The 14,667-nt window shown below is 53.2% G+C and overlaps 5 protein-coding genes across 5 annotated transcripts; 3 read left to right on the forward strand and 2 right to left on the reverse strand.

Annotated features, from left to right (window-relative positions):
- Positions 1 to 3,473: 3,473 nt before the first annotated feature.
- CABS01_09613 (uncharacterized protein) lies at positions 3,474 to 4,270 on the reverse strand (the record flags this gene model as incomplete). Its single annotated transcript, XM_060542970.1, has 3 exons — positions 3,474 to 3,592; positions 3,681 to 3,745; positions 4,122 to 4,270. 3 exons carry the CDS (start codon positions 4,268 to 4,270, stop codon positions 3,474 to 3,476), a joined length of 333 nt encoding a protein of 110 aa, XP_060400186.1.
- An 83-nt stretch (positions 4,271 to 4,353) lies between these two features.
- On the forward strand, positions 4,354 to 4,704 carry CABS01_09614 (uncharacterized protein; the record flags this gene model as incomplete). Its single annotated transcript, XM_060542971.1, has 1 exon — positions 4,354 to 4,704. A coding segment is annotated over one exon (351 nt), but the record flags the coding sequence as incomplete, so codon positions are not given.
- An 875-nt stretch (positions 4,705 to 5,579) lies between these two features.
- CABS01_09615 (arginine-tRNA-protein transferase) lies at positions 5,580 to 6,969 on the forward strand (the record flags this gene model as incomplete). Its single annotated transcript, XM_060542972.1, has 2 exons — positions 5,580 to 5,613; positions 5,711 to 6,969. The coding sequence occupies 2 exons, from the start codon at positions 5,580 to 5,582 to the stop codon at positions 6,967 to 6,969; spliced, it is 1,293 nt and encodes a 430-aa protein (XP_060400188.1).
- A 910-nt stretch (positions 6,970 to 7,879) lies between these two features.
- On the forward strand, positions 7,880 to 8,747 carry CABS01_09616 (Snf7 family protein; the record flags this gene model as incomplete). Its single annotated transcript, XM_060542973.1, has 3 exons — positions 7,880 to 7,917; positions 8,075 to 8,438; positions 8,520 to 8,747. The coding sequence occupies 3 exons, from the start codon at positions 7,880 to 7,882 to the stop codon at positions 8,745 to 8,747; spliced, it is 630 nt and encodes a 209-aa protein (XP_060400189.1).
- Positions 8,748 to 11,003: 2,256 nt separating this feature from the next.
- CABS01_09617 (uncharacterized protein) lies at positions 11,004 to 13,705 on the reverse strand (the record flags this gene model as incomplete). The annotated part of the gene is made up of 5 exons (XM_060542974.1): positions 11,004 to 11,187; positions 11,244 to 12,916; positions 12,975 to 13,247; positions 13,308 to 13,424; positions 13,490 to 13,705. 5 exons carry the CDS (start codon positions 13,703 to 13,705, stop codon positions 11,004 to 11,006), a joined length of 2,463 nt encoding a protein of 820 aa, XP_060400190.1.
- Between the last annotated feature and the right edge of the window lie 962 nt (positions 13,706 to 14,667).

A 14,667-nucleotide genomic window follows, 5' to 3' on the forward strand; every position in this document is an offset into this window, starting at 1 on the left:
AAGGGCAAACCTTGACCGTACCGAGTCACTCAATGGCTTACAGAGAGCGAAGTCGGGGCAAGGCAGACAAGTGTCGTGTCGGCCGGGCGATGGAAATAAGGACAGAAGAGCAAGAAAACTCGTCGTCTGGCTGGTTCGGGGTTTGAGAATTCTGGGTGACAAAGGTTGCTTGTTGTAGACCAGAGAGGAGGCGGGAAGGAGGATGAAGCGGAAAGACGCGGCGTCAGATATGACTGAGGCACGCACCACTGAGTGACGAAAGACCTTAGTGAGAAGGTAAAAGATGGGGATTGTATATCTTGGCTCAAGGAGCTGACGGCAACGGAACGGACACAAGGAGCAAAGGTGTTCAACGTGGAAAGTGAAAGAAGTCAAGGCCGGGATGGGCCAGGATGGACATAGGTTGCTCAGGCGGCGGTAGTAATAGTAGCTGGGAGCTCTGGTGCAGGCCAGAGAGTGGCATGTCTCGTGCCATAAGAGCAAAATTTGGGCGGGAACGGGCTCCAGGGGAAATTAAAGTTGATTTATATACTTAACCCTTTGAAGGCAGAGCTTGTGCCTCCAACAGCCCACGGTACCGAGCAGGGGGGAGGAGGGACTACTCAGGTGGTCTAGCTAGCTGGCAGGCTACGCTGGTTAGAGAGAGAGAGGGAAAAAAAAAAAAGTGAAGGTAGATGGGAGGTCAGGGTATGATGCCAGGCTGGGGACGGAAAGCTAAGGTAGGTTGGTGTGTGTGTGTGAGAGAAAGAGAGAGAGCGAGAGAAGGGAAAGAAAATGTGGTGTGGCTGCGGCGTGTGGGAAGGATGAGCAGAGCAGCCAATGTGGGCAACAGTAGGTATCCCGTAGCGGATGCATGAGTTGAGCGTAGAAAAGCCGACCAAGAGGCAGAGAAATAAAGATACATAAGAAAAATCAACAGGGTGTGGCAAGGACAGGCAAGAGATGGGGGTGAGAAGTGACATGCATGGGGAAAGCTCCCTGTTGGTCTGTCTCTCTGCCCTGGGTTTCTGGGATACAGTCAGGGCAGGTCCGCAGGCTGAGGCAGGCACAGGGAAGCTCAACCTGACATTTTGGGAAGGGACGGGAAAGGCCAGGAAAGCGCGGGCTGGTAAGGTATCTGTACGGCACCCTGTACCTTCCTCTCTCTTTCTCTCTCTGTTTCCTCCAGTCTCGCCATCCACGCCCAGAGGTCCAGACCCAGTGTTCCAGCGCTTCCTTTCCATCGGCCGCTTTCAGTCAGTCAGTCAGTCCGAAACTCGTTACGCCTTGCCTGGCTGTCCGGTATTCCCACGAGTATTTTCTCTGCATCTTCAGACTTCTCGGGCCCACGGGTACGCAGTACATATCTACATACCATACCCACTATTCGTCGACATCGCCGCCGGCGCACTCGAAACCTCGAGCACAAGCATTGGATGCCAAATGTGCCGCATGCCCTGCAGGCTCGGCATCCACTGCACTTGCGGCAGGCCATGTTCCCAAGAATGCGTTAGAGGGGTGGGGTGCTGCAGAGGACCTGATGGGGCTGGAGAGACTGGTCCCATCAAGTCCAGCTCTGGCGAACTAGACGTTCCCTCTAATCCTCATATTTGCGGCTTGCCAACCGTATCGACGTTGCACTGCTGTACTTCCCACACCGTTTGCTACCACAACCTTCTCAGTTTCTTGCCAATGTGCAGAGTACCTTTCGGGCCTGCAACTCAAATCATCCGCATCTGCCTTTACAAATTCCACCCATATCATCATGTCTGAAAAATGTTAATTGATACCACGCCTTATCTGAAGGACTTGCGTGTGCGCTTCCAGGTTAGGTTGGAATGTCTTTCTTTGAAAGTTTGCTCGGCGTTTCCAAGAGTTGCGACTTGCAAAGAGCACCCGAAGGTTACCTAGCCTTCGGACTCAACTAATCAACTAATAATCGGCCATGCTACCAATGTTTAGACCGTCTCCAATGCCGCTTGGCACGAACACAACGGTTCGTATCCGTTCCATCTCCCCAGGCTCGAATCAGTCAGCAGAGCCGGGAACCATTCGCATCACCCAGAAGTACACTGTACACAACACTAGTTCTCCGTTGCCCCCATAATCTATTGTTGTCTTGGCTCCCAGGCCAAGTGATGCGTCGAACAAGCATCTCGCTGGCACAGGTGTCCAATCCAAGCCACGCCGTGTCGCTCCGACTAAAATGAGCAAGTGCAAGAACGTTGTTTAGGCCAGCAGCTGCCTGTTACCTCGTGGCTACAGAATCAGTTGGCGCTGCCCAGGAACTTGCAAGACCTATTCGATTCGCCATGTGCTTTGCGTCCGCTATCTGTAAGAACAGGTTCCTCTGACTCGACAAGACCAGTGGGATTCTTTGCTGAACAAAGTCTCACTAGACAACAGAGGGGCGCAATGAACCGAACAACGGTTCTAGCCAACTCAAGCGCCTCCTTTGACGTGCGAACAGCTGGCGGGTAGGGACCGGGTGACTGCTTTTGGGCTTAACAAGGGGCCCCGGCCCCCGACTGAGGATTGCGTAGAATTAATTCTCTTTGGGGCACTACCTGGAAGTGAATGCCAAATCTTCAACGGGGACCGACTCATCCGCAAGCTGCCTGGCTGCAGGATGGCAGCTTCATGCTGGCGATATTGGCATGCTCACTTTGGATTCTCAGTAGCCAGTCACTGTCTCCAGGCGTCGGCTAGATTGAGAACGAGCCTGCGAGGTGGCCTTCAGCGAAGAGTTATAAGCTCATACGCCAAGATCAAACAGCTACCTGGCTGCTGCCAAAGCCTTCCATCACCGACACCATCACACTAGAATCGGAGCCTTTTTCTGGCAGTTCAATTGGAGTCCAGGTGTTGTCGTACATTCTGGGCACTAATTGGTTTCGAGAGTGAACTCATTGCGGCAGGTTCTGATTGGCTTTTGAGAGCTCTGATGTGTCCTGCCAGTGTCATCCACAACGACGTTTATGCTCAAGAACACGTCTGCGGCCTATTGAGAATTCCGGTGTAAATTGTCTTAGTATGGACAGGTAACAATGACCACAGAGCATCAGGACTAGAATTTAACGATCATCGATACAACGCGCAGACTGCGTGGTTACTGCTCCAGTGTCTGGCTGAAATGAAACCAAAATCCTTCGTCTTTGACTCACTAGCGAGGTAGCTCAACATCGAGCTCAGGGAAGGGGTGCAGCCACACTCACACCTATCGCAGCTGGTTGTATTTCAGACGTTTGACGGGATACATCCCACACTGCATCAGAACTGGAAGCACGCTGGCCACTCATGTTACGGGCAATTCACCAACCAAAAGACACTTTCGCATCCAGGATAGGACTTTGACGTGGGGTTACAACTTCCGCTCAAGGCCACCGTGTGCGAGTTGAACAGCCAAGGAAGGACCTTCTTGATGAGTTAGTCCGATGCTGACCATCGCAATCCGTAAGCCTTGAGATCCTTGACGAAGGGCTAAGTATCCGAACCTACCTACCTCCAGGTTTAGAATCCTCAGCCGGTAGGTTGTTCGACCTGGCGGGTGCGTGCACTGGAACGCAGCTTCTGTTCTTCCATCGAGTTCCAGGAGGGAGGTCCAGATACAACCCTAAGCGATGCGACGAAATACAACACCCCCATAGCTCACTTGCATTCACCGCCGATCGTATCTCGATGCCTCATTGCTACCTGCTTACCTTGGGGCCCGTTTCGGTTGGTCTTGCCTCCTGATGCTACAGCTGGCACGCTCACTCGACTGCTACTATCAGTAGCATTTTAAGCTTGAAATTCCGAAGCCGCACCGTTTACTCAAGCTATCGCATATCAACTTCTCATCCAGGCGCCTTTCTCGCGTCATTCTCCGATCCGACAGAGCCGCTGCCACCTCATCCTGGCACGTCGTATGCGACATCCCTTCGGGCCACCGAGATTGCAGACCTAATGGTGTAGTCATCTGCCGCGAGGTAGGGTAACGCTGCACATTTGCATTACCCATGCTCCAGACGTTGAGCTCCTGCATACCCGTGCCTCCATCGTCGTCGGGCGACTGACCAGCAGATACACACAGCAAACAAAGAGCGGCGTATAGCTAAGCCGAGCCGGCACATTGAGGGTCAACGTCTACCGACTCAACTTACACGGGCTTCGACGAGCTGGTTCGAGTCAAAGAGCAGAGTGTCTGCGTTGGCAGACAAGGTACAAACAGACTGGGACCAGCAGGCACAATTAAATGGGGCGGTAAGGTGAGGCAAGCGCGCGAGCAGGCAGACAAACGCAACGTCGTCATACCTCTTTTTGGGGGGGCTATTCGAGGTCACATACTGGATATTGACTGGCCACTACAGACTACAAATAAATACCGGTCCATGTCACAGGCAGACTCCTCATATTTCCAAGGGGAGAGCCTCCCTCGCGTCGCATTCACTTCATATTCCTCCGTCTTCCAGGTTGTCAGGCCGCACTGCGCCAAGCGCTAGACAACAGACGTCACGGCCAACCAGCTGGCAATTCGCAGCGCTGCAACTAAAAAAGAAAAAGGCCGTTAGGTCGTGTCTCGCGACTAACCCCTCACTCCATCTCAAGCTTCGCGACCCCACGCTTTCCCACTCCAATGCCGCAAGGGGTGTGAGAGTTCCACCAACAAGTACACTTCCCGACTGGGCTTCACTGCATCAAGTCGAATCCCTAGCCGAACAGCGCCATCCGTCAAAGAGGGGATAGAAAGGCAGCGGCTCAACCCTCGACTCTCATCTTGTCATCACAGTCACAAGATACATAGCGTACCCCTCCTCTTCGCCGGGCGTTTAGACGTCAACCCGCGTGCCCGCCTCGGAAGCGATCACTTCAAATATCAGCCAACGTTTCGTGCTTGCCTAGCACTAGTCGAGCTGGCTGCTTCCCTGGCGCGTTAGTAGAGCGAGCAAGTCGCAGCAGACCAGACAGTCATGGACGACACAAGCATGCAGACCCCTGGCGATGCCTTGTCCTATATAACTCCAATCGGTGAGTCCTTCGTCCTATTCTCTCCTCCAACCATCTGCCCCCGTGCAACTTCTCTCAGCCGCCGTTGGCTCGTGGCATTTTATGGGGTAGCTCCCTTGGTCGGTCTGGAACTGGCTTAGTTGCCTTTTTTTCCTCGTGCATCTGCGCCGATCGATGTCACTGCATCCCGTTCTCAGTCACACAAACCTGACTTCAATCCTTCGAAGTCGGATCAAGTTGGGGGTCTGTCTGCACGGCATGGATGCGTAATCCCACGCTTGCCAGCCCATTTGCCTCCAAAATTCGGGATGTGTCCTCACCATACGTACATTGAACCCGAAGGCACGCGATTGGCTTTCTCATTTGCTCCCATAGCCCCCTGTTCTCTGCTCTCATTCGACCTTAAGGCTCAACGCTACGAGACTTGTTCCCATTCAATAATGTTCACATCTCAGAAACATCTTCAGTTTTACGCGGTTTGAGAAATTGCGCTTAGCTAGCTACTACTAAACAAGACTTCACACCATATGGTTTGCTAATACAAGCTTAGGATATTCTAATTCGTCGCGCTGTGGTTATTGTGGCCGCCAAGGCAAGAGTCAGTCAAAACGTGAATGCCATCCCTCGTTTTCTCCCATGTCGTCTCGTGTAAGCCGCACAAGGGCTTGCGGAATAGTGACTTGCGGTCGGCCACTGTGGGATTCCCTGATCTGATCCGTCACTAACTTGAGCCACTACTCGACAGGCTTCTCTTACTATGCCAAGTCCACATCCCTTACTCCTGAATACTACCAAACCTTGCTGGATCACTACTGGAGGCGCTCCGGGACGACCCTCTACCGACCGGACCAACTCCACGCGTGCTGCGTTCACTACACCCTCCGCCTGGACTCCACCCAGTTCAAACCCACCCGAGATCAGCGACAAACCATCAACCGGTTCAACAAATACCTGACGGGCGATGCCTACATCAAGGAGGCAGCTCGCCTCCACCCTCGGTCACGCGAGCAGGCAAAGAAACGGGATTCTGAGTTCGACTTGATCGAGAGGGTCCATGAGGCGGAATATGATTCCCTGCAGCTGCCTCCAGAGCCCGCCCATGTCTTTACCGTTACCCTGGAAGATGATGTCTTCACCGAGGAAAAGTACTTGGTGTATGAGAACTACCAGCGAGTCGTCCATAGGGAGGAGCCGGCCGACATCTCTCGCCGCGGCTTCCAACGCTTTCTGTGCGAGTCTCCGGTCCAGCGCAAGACAATCACGACGGCCGACGGCAAAGAGCAAAAGCTCGGTTCGTTCCATCAGTGCTACCGTTTGGATGGTGAATTGGTAGCCATTGGTGTACTGGATCTGCTCCCTCACTGCGTTTCCGCCGTATACTTTCTCTACCACGAGTCCATCCACAAGTTTGCACCAGGGAAATTGGGCGCGATCCGTGAGATTGCTCTGGCACAGGAAGATGGCTATCGTTACTGGTATCCCGGGTTCTACATTCACAGCTGTCCCAAGATGCGATACAAGATGGACTACACGCCCCAGTACATCCTGGATCCCGAGACGCTGGCTTGGGATCTCATGGACAAGAGAGTCACGGACCTTTTGGACAACAAGCCGTACCTAAGCTTATCAAAGGAGAGAGCCGACGCACCAGCTGCCGAAGGAGCCAAGGATACTTCAGATCAGCCTGCGGCCGGCCAAGAAGAGTTTACAGAAGATCCCAAGAATGAGGAGAATGACCACGATGACGACACGTTCTTGTTCAACACTGGTATGCCGGGCATCCTGTCGCTTGACGAGATCCGCTCACTTGAGGAGATGGACCATATCAAGCTGCGGATAGATGGCTCTGGACTTCTTTTCGAGACTGGCGATCTTGTCGCGTGGGAGCGTCAGGACGTCGGGGTGAGCGGATGTCTCAAGGCTGGCATTGCGGAGCTGGTGGCGGCCTTGGGACCCGAGTTGTTGGATGATATGGTGGTGGACTTTTGGAATCCTAATCTGTGAAGGGTTGGCTTGGCTTGACTCTGCTGGTGGCCGGCTGTGTACATATCTATCTGTATTGCAGCTAGCATCATGGTTAGAGCGAATGCAGGAAGGGTAAGCGTTACAAGCCGGAATTTTATGTCGTGTTTAATGCAAGTGAGATCCATTGGTCTCACTCGCTACTATGGGATGGCAACTGTACTTGTCTAAATCATCTTGAGTAAGGTATTTTCACGCCGGTCATTGCGTTCGAGATCAGCATTAGTCCAGCCGATGATGCTAAAGTGGAAACGGCTCATGAAATGTGGTCGCCACTCCATGATGTATACCATTGCACCACCATCCAACAGAGATGTAGTCGGCGATACCTCAACTAAGGTAAGGTAAGGTAGGCAAGAGGATTAGAGGCATGAAGTTGCAAAAGCGTTAGCCCGGTAACATGAATTACCTAAGACACATTAGCTGCGCTCGTCGTAACTTAAGGTACCTTACTTACTAGGTAAGGTAGATTTTGGGAACCTCAAACGTTCTTATCTTATCAGGGTCCGCAATCGCCCCCACCTGATACATGGGGGAAAGAGCAATGACGAACTGCCCGCCCACCCTCGGAGCACTCGCAGCGGTGCCCCCAGTCCACCCTCCGTCGCAGCGTTGCGCCTCGAAACCGAGCCGGTTCAGGCACGAGACCCAGACCGACTCTCCATTCCTCCTCCGTCACCGATCACCGGTATCGCGTGTCCGACTGACCGACCGAACTACCTCCGGAACCTCGTGCACCAAACACCTACCTCACGGGCACTTCGTTCGCCTTTCTCCTTTGCCATACACACGCACCCTCTTCGCAACGAAGCCGGCCACCCTTCTGACTTCCTCCCCAACTCAACACTGTAACCGAATCGCATAGTCGCATCGCATCATCCTCTTCTCCAAAATGGGCGGCAACACAAGTAAAGTCACCGCCCAGGACAAGTACGTCCCCGAGCTCTTGATCCTACCGAAATATCGCGCGCGCGCATGCGACGCCGACGCTGCGTAATCCGCAATGCGCCGCCGCACGACCATTCCCACCACGCACATTCACAATGTAAACTGCTCTCGCTAACCTTTGAACCTCGCCCTCCTCCAGGGCAATCCTAGACATGAAGCTCCAACGCGACAAGCTCCACCAGTACCAGCGCCGCATCACGGTCCTGACAGATAAAGAGACGGCCATCGCGAAGCAGATGCTCGCAAAGGGCGACAAGCCGCGCGCCTTGCTCGCCCTCCGCCGGAAGAAATACCAAGAGTCCCTCCTGCAAAAGACGGACGCCCAGCTCGAGCAGCTCGAGAAGCTCACGTCGTCGGTCGAGTTCGCCATGATCCAGAAGGACGTCGTGTTCGGTCTGCAGCAGGGTACCAAGGTGCTCAAGGAGATCCACTCCGAGATGGGCGGCATCGAGCACGTGGAGAAGCTCATGGGCGAGACGGCTGATGCCATCGCTTATCAAAGGGTATGGAATCCGCGTTGGTGCTGGGTTCATGTGTGTTTTGGAACCTCGGCTAACATACGGTCTTTTTTACCCACTCTACAGGAAGTCAGCGAGATGCTCGGCGGCCGTATATCGGTCCAAGACGAAGAAGAAGTCGAAGACGAGCTCGCCGCCCTCGAGGCCAGCGTCGCCGCCGAAGACGCCATCCGCAACCCGCCCAAGCTCCCCAAGGTGCCCGACACGAAACTGCCGACCCCGCAGGGCGAAGAGGAAGAGGAGCCCGAGGCGCAGCAGCCGACCCGGATGAGGCAGGCCATGTTGGCATCATGATGGGGTGTCTATTAGGCTGCGTCGTTTATCCTTGGCAACATCTTTCTTACCTTTACGTTTTCGATGATACAAGGGGCTTCAAGCATGCGAGGGGGGAACTTTCTTGGTTGCATTTTCATGGAGTTGAGGTTTGGAAGCATGTCTTTTCTTTTCTTCACGTTTATCTATAGTACCTTAGCTTATTTCCATCTCTGCGCGCGCGGCAATATGACACTAGACTAGGGGCGGCGGGAAAGGTTCGACATGTCTGCTTTTTGTTGTTGGATTCATCAACTACACCGTTGCATTCTTACGGAATGTGCCGTTACCTGGCTGCTAGAATCAACTCTCAGAGGGGTTCAATATATATGAGCTGATGATCACATTAACATGACTTCAATCTTGGCTTTACAGGATGGTGATGGCTTTCTCGGCGATTAGTGTTCATTGACGATGGGTACACTCGGCTCTGGAAGGAGATTTTCGCGACCTTTGAGTTATCAAAGTCGCTGCGTACTTGTGTCTATGTCATGTCCCGAGATACGCACTCAACGATGCAAAGTCTTCAAGATACGCTAGCTGAAACTCGGATGAACTGTAGTATAAAGTCGTCATACGTTACCCAGGTCTGTTTTGTTTTCCCAGCGTGATGCCTTCCTGTCACACCAGAAGACACATGCGCGGGTCTCCAGGGGCAAGGGAAATCTGGCACTTGTGACCACCGCAGTGCTTAGAGACCGCAATGGTATCGTGACAAGCAAGGCTCACTTCGGTATCCACCGGTCGGTAGCGGCGTCTGTCTCGTAGGGCGTATTGGTGAGAGAATACCAGCAAAGCGCGAGGGGGCGAGAAGAAGGGACCTTGACCGCGGAGAGTGCCTATGCAACAGGATATCTACATCCCAACACCACCTACATGAGCGCATTTCCAAGTGTTCTCTACAGCAAGCGTATTCAAGCGAGTTCCAGTCACCGTGTTTGCACCTCCGCGTGGTATAGAAACGATGATGGTGTTGGCATCAATTATGAACCCGATAGGAGAGTTATTATATACTTCATGGGAATAAAACACATTTATCCAATCCAGGAACGTGGGCTCGGCAGTTGTCCCACAGACATTTCATAGCCAAGCGCACCTCGTATGGTAAATCGAGTATTCACATGGCCCCCATCCCCCAAGGTTCCTACCTTCCCGGAGCATCTTTTATATACCCCCTCAACTCCATTCCAGTCACCAGGCAGCAGGCGCCCATTTAAGTCGACGGGTCAGGTCAAACTGCCTGGGTGGCGGAGTGTTTCATGGTCAACAATCGATTATACGCCAACCAGCCTACTCGACGGCACCCTTAGCGAGTACCTGAGTTCGAATCCCAGCATGAGCAGCAAGATACGTAGCCCCCAGTTCAGCACCGGGGGGGTGAACTCTTTTTGGTTTGTGCAATCATGGATGGCATAGAGCCAGAACTGGCTGAGCTCAGCCTTCCTGAGCCCACCCATGGTTCATACATATAGGAGCGGTCGATGGAGTGGTTTGAAATACTGGAGTACCTAGTCAGTTCGGTTCGAGAGCCAGGCAACGATTAGTATCTCCACCCCCTTTGTATTTTGATAGAACCTGGAAGAGGAAGTTGCCATTGTCTGTTCTTCGTATCGACATCATTCTCGATAATGGATGGCGTGGTCGGCTGGTGGTTGCCTGCCGCAGACCCGATGGAAAGCCTCAACATCATAACAAAATTTCTACCACCTCACCAAGCCTGTGTACGTGCAGGACACCGAAGTATTGTGACCAACTGCAATTCTGGACCGAGCTATTGTGAGCTTGGCATCTGTAATGGAGGGTAATGCTCAATGGTCAGGTCACTTTCGACTGATCGCGAAGTCATTTGACGGCGCTTTCTGTGTGATGAAGGCAATGTGGTTCTTTAACATGTTCTCATTCGAATGGGGCCGTCCCATCCATAGTCCGCCACTAAGACGCAGACGAGAGCAGTTCTTGCTCATCGACCATGGGTATCATATCTAACAACAACTCCTTCCATGCATCCTCGCCAAGCTGTCACTGAATGACCAACCAACCCCTTCCGTCCTACAACCAAAAATGACTATACCTTGCCCGTCCGTCCACGACGATTTTCAAAACCCAAACCCTCGTCGACGGATGCTTGTAATCCCTGTACTCCATATACATGCTGTCGTCCCTGTTCCTTTTCGCACATGCTTTCATAACCATTCCGATCATGGTCAGTGTTGGAAATCTATTCCGCACAGCCATTACCTACTCAAGCACGATCACGTCGTCATTGGCGCGCGGCCACTGGCGCGGCGGTGCGCGAGGTGGTGATGGCCGATATCTGTCGGACCTGAACGGGTCATCGAGTTGTTGGGCTGGCATGGCGTGTCGATGGACGGGAACACCGTATGCTCCCTGCATCGGATGATGTTGCTGATGCTCATATTGCCTATGCGTTAACTGGGTTAGTTGGTAGATTTCGAGTGTTCTTGGTCCTTGACTTACGCTCCGCCGTACACGGGCGACGGGATTCCGCGCTGAGCAAGGCTGTCATTTCTGGCCGCTTCCACACGTTCATAGTTGTGCGCTGGATAGGATACATCAGCTCGCGGCGGTCTCTCCACGCGCCTAACGTAGATAGCCTGCCCTGAAGGTTCAGCTGCTCGGTATGGCTGTGGCTGTTGTGTAGCCCGGTGGTCATCGAGACGAGAACGTCTATCAATGCCATATGCATAATGTCTGGGTTCGACGACAGGTCGCTCTCTAAGCCGGAGGAAGCCCTCCTCTGCCAATCCATTTCGCTGATCAACATTGTTCTCCCGCAAGCGAATGAAGCCTTCATCCATTGAATTGAAAAGTTGTGGATCCGGGCCATGATGGCCACGATCACGTCCGGGGCGATGGACAGCGAGAATCTCAACGTCGGGGCCAAATCTGTCCCGGACGCTTTCGCCTGTGCCAAGAACGACTGTACCTTGGTGAACATTGTGATCCTCAATCATAATGGGGTTGGCTCTCTCTCCTGGAACACTGCCTTGACGTCGTCTCAGGTTGTCCTCTCGGTGGATGATTCTATCAGCGTAAACCTGAGGTCGGGGAGGGCCCTGGTCTCGCAGAGGCTGCTGATACACAAGTGGCCGATGGGAATCCTGTGGCACATTGCGGTATGATAATACAGGCGGCTGAACAATGTCCTGGCCATCACGCAAAGGTCTCGCATGGATGGGATGGCTTTGGTGAATGGGGGCTTGATGGACATAGCGCTCCTCTCGTATCAGTGGGCCACGGGGAGGGGAGTTCAGACGCGGATATAGCTCATGACCTCTTCGGTCTGTGAATTCCACCACGCCATGGGAATAGCGTGATGGTGATCTCACGCCGTCAGGGGATCTTGGCTCAATGGACGGGTGGAGGAAATCTTGCAGCTGGTGGCTCTCTCGAGCGCGGGCACCTGCGTTGTTGGGGGGTGCAGGAGGCAGCCTCATCTGCGAACCCGCATGATTGATACGCTCCATGGGGGCTCTGTTCTCGATGAATTCAACAGGCGGACCCTGTTGATGCGCTCCGTGACTAACGGAGCTGCCCGCCTGGTTCATGCGATCATCGGGCCCGCGCTGCCGCTGTCTGGCGTTATCCCAGGCAGCGTTTGCAGCAGCCTCATAACGACTGAAGTTACGCTCACGATGTTTGGCCCGTCTGCGTGCCTTTTTGTAAGCCCTCCTGGACATCCCGGGCGTGGCAACAAGCATCGGAGATCCTGGATGCGACGGTATCGCTGTTGACAAGCGTTTGTCGCGGTTAGCGACGTTCTGGGCTACGGCCGGTGTCGACAATCTGCCAATGTTGTTGGACCTGGTGATGAGAACCTCTGACGAGTCGGAGTCAGGCTCCTCGTCCGAGTCCTCCTCGTCAGAATCATCGGAGAGAACCACTACCTCGCGAAGAATTTCGTCAAGCTGATCGCGGCCATTCTCGTCGTCGCCTCGCCACTTGACGAGGAAGTCAAGACAGAGCTGTTCTGTCACTCGCCTGGCATTGTGCCAGGTTGTCTCCCTAAGAAGCTGATCATATCTGGTATGGTTATGTCGAATGTGTGCCAGGACGGCAAGCTGCACTCGCCGCGACAGAGATAGTTCCTGCTGGAGTCCTACGACTAGGTCGCCTTTAAACTTTGTTCCCTATAGTGATTCGTTAGCACCTACCCATTTCACCCATAAACCTCACGGCATCACAAACCTTTTGGAAGGCATGATCGATGATTTGTTGTCGATCCGTATTCGGAATGCGAGGGAATAGCTCTCGTAGGGCGGCGTCTGCCTGCTTGTCGATATCGTTTTGTTTCTCGGGAATCTTCTCAACCTGAGCGTCGCCTTGACCTATGAGTTCCGGCTCGTTGACACTGTCCAGCCCTAATTCCTCTAGCGCCCTGTCCACGATATACTCGCGAATATGGTGTCCGACACGGTGTATTTGTTGGCTCAAGTCCGAGGCGTTATTCTTGGCCATGGTCTAGATCACAACTGGTCAATCATCGTTCCTGACGGCTGTTAGTTTTCGGCATCGTCTTACCACAATGTAGACCGAGGCACCAGTCTCTCTCGAGATGTCCTTGCATCGTTCGGTCAGTTCAGGATTGCCAAGGGGGATATGCCTCATCCCAGGAGGCGGGGTTTTGTTTGTTGTAATCTGGCGCAGTGTTGGTTAGTCCGGTGGTCGGCAAGTGTCGAGGGAACCGCCTCGGCGCGGCATACCTGGAAGAGCAGAGGCTTCTTCTTATCTTTGTTCTCGATGAACTCGAAATATGACTGGTGTTTGCTGTTGTTGACCACAGTAACCGGCTTCGCAGCGACGAGTCCTGGCGGTAACGGCTGACTTCGGTCAATGGCTTTATTGATCTTGCCAGCCTTGCGGTGGCGGTCCTTGGCCGTGGTACCCGGGCCGGGGTGTGGTTTCTTCTCTCTCCCCATGTCTGATGATCCTCCTTTGTTATCAGCTTACCATGGTGGTTCGGAAACCAAATGCCGTCTAAAGCTGCCCCTCGGGAAAAGAAAAAAGATGATGGAAAACGACAGTTAGTGAGAAGAATGACAATCTTTGTCTCGCACCAGAGCCAACACGGAGACGGGGTGCTGTCCCAAGTCAAGTACGTCAGGCCAAGAAGGCGCGTCTGCAAAGTTGCACCTTCTTCCCGAAGGCGTCAACGTCAGCAAGTAAGTAGGTACTTGCTGCGCGCGAAGGAAACGGTAAAAGCAGTGATCACGCAGAGCGGTAGACAAGAAGGAAAGTTCCAATTTCCAGTCGGCGGAGACTTGGAAATATGCGACTCGTCAAAATCAGTTGCGGCAGGAGCTCGTTGCACTCGGATAAAGGGCGCGCGCGGACGGTGGTGCTTGGATGCTAAATGCGTGGAAGCAAAAGGTCACAAGTCACGACGGAAACGCCAGGGCTGGTTGAGGCAGAGTAGTGCCCGTTGAAGACGCAGACGCAGGAAGGCCCAAAAGAGGTCGGGTCGCAACTCGGATTCCTGCGAGGTACTATCGGCACGTGATGATAGTGGCGGGGTGCTGATGCACGGGCCCACCGATCTTCAGCCAGGTGCGCGAACTTAGGCATGCTTAATTGCCTACCTTGTCTAAAACCATATACCGAGATTAAGCGCCCGTAAGGTAGGTACGAAGGAATCGTCGAGAGGCTGAGCAAGGTCCAAAAGGGTAAACCGAGGTTGTTTCGATCAAAACTTTATGAGAGGATGCGTCTGGACCCTCACTTGCTTATAAGGTGCCCGATGTTAAAGGCATGAACAGATGTCGTATCCCGCACACTGGGCAGCCTGAGGTCACCAAACGAAGCATCGCAATTCTCTTTCAATAACTTATAATTTGATTGCAGTCGAATCCAAACTACAACTTGGTTTCTGTCCTTGCTTCCA

Source organism: Colletotrichum abscissum (genome assembly GCF_030869225.1).
Source record: "Colletotrichum abscissum strain IMI 504890 chromosome Unknown Scaffold_23.1, whole genome shotgun sequence".
Taxonomy (NCBI): domain Eukaryota; kingdom Fungi; phylum Ascomycota; class Sordariomycetes; order Glomerellales; family Glomerellaceae; genus Colletotrichum; species Colletotrichum abscissum.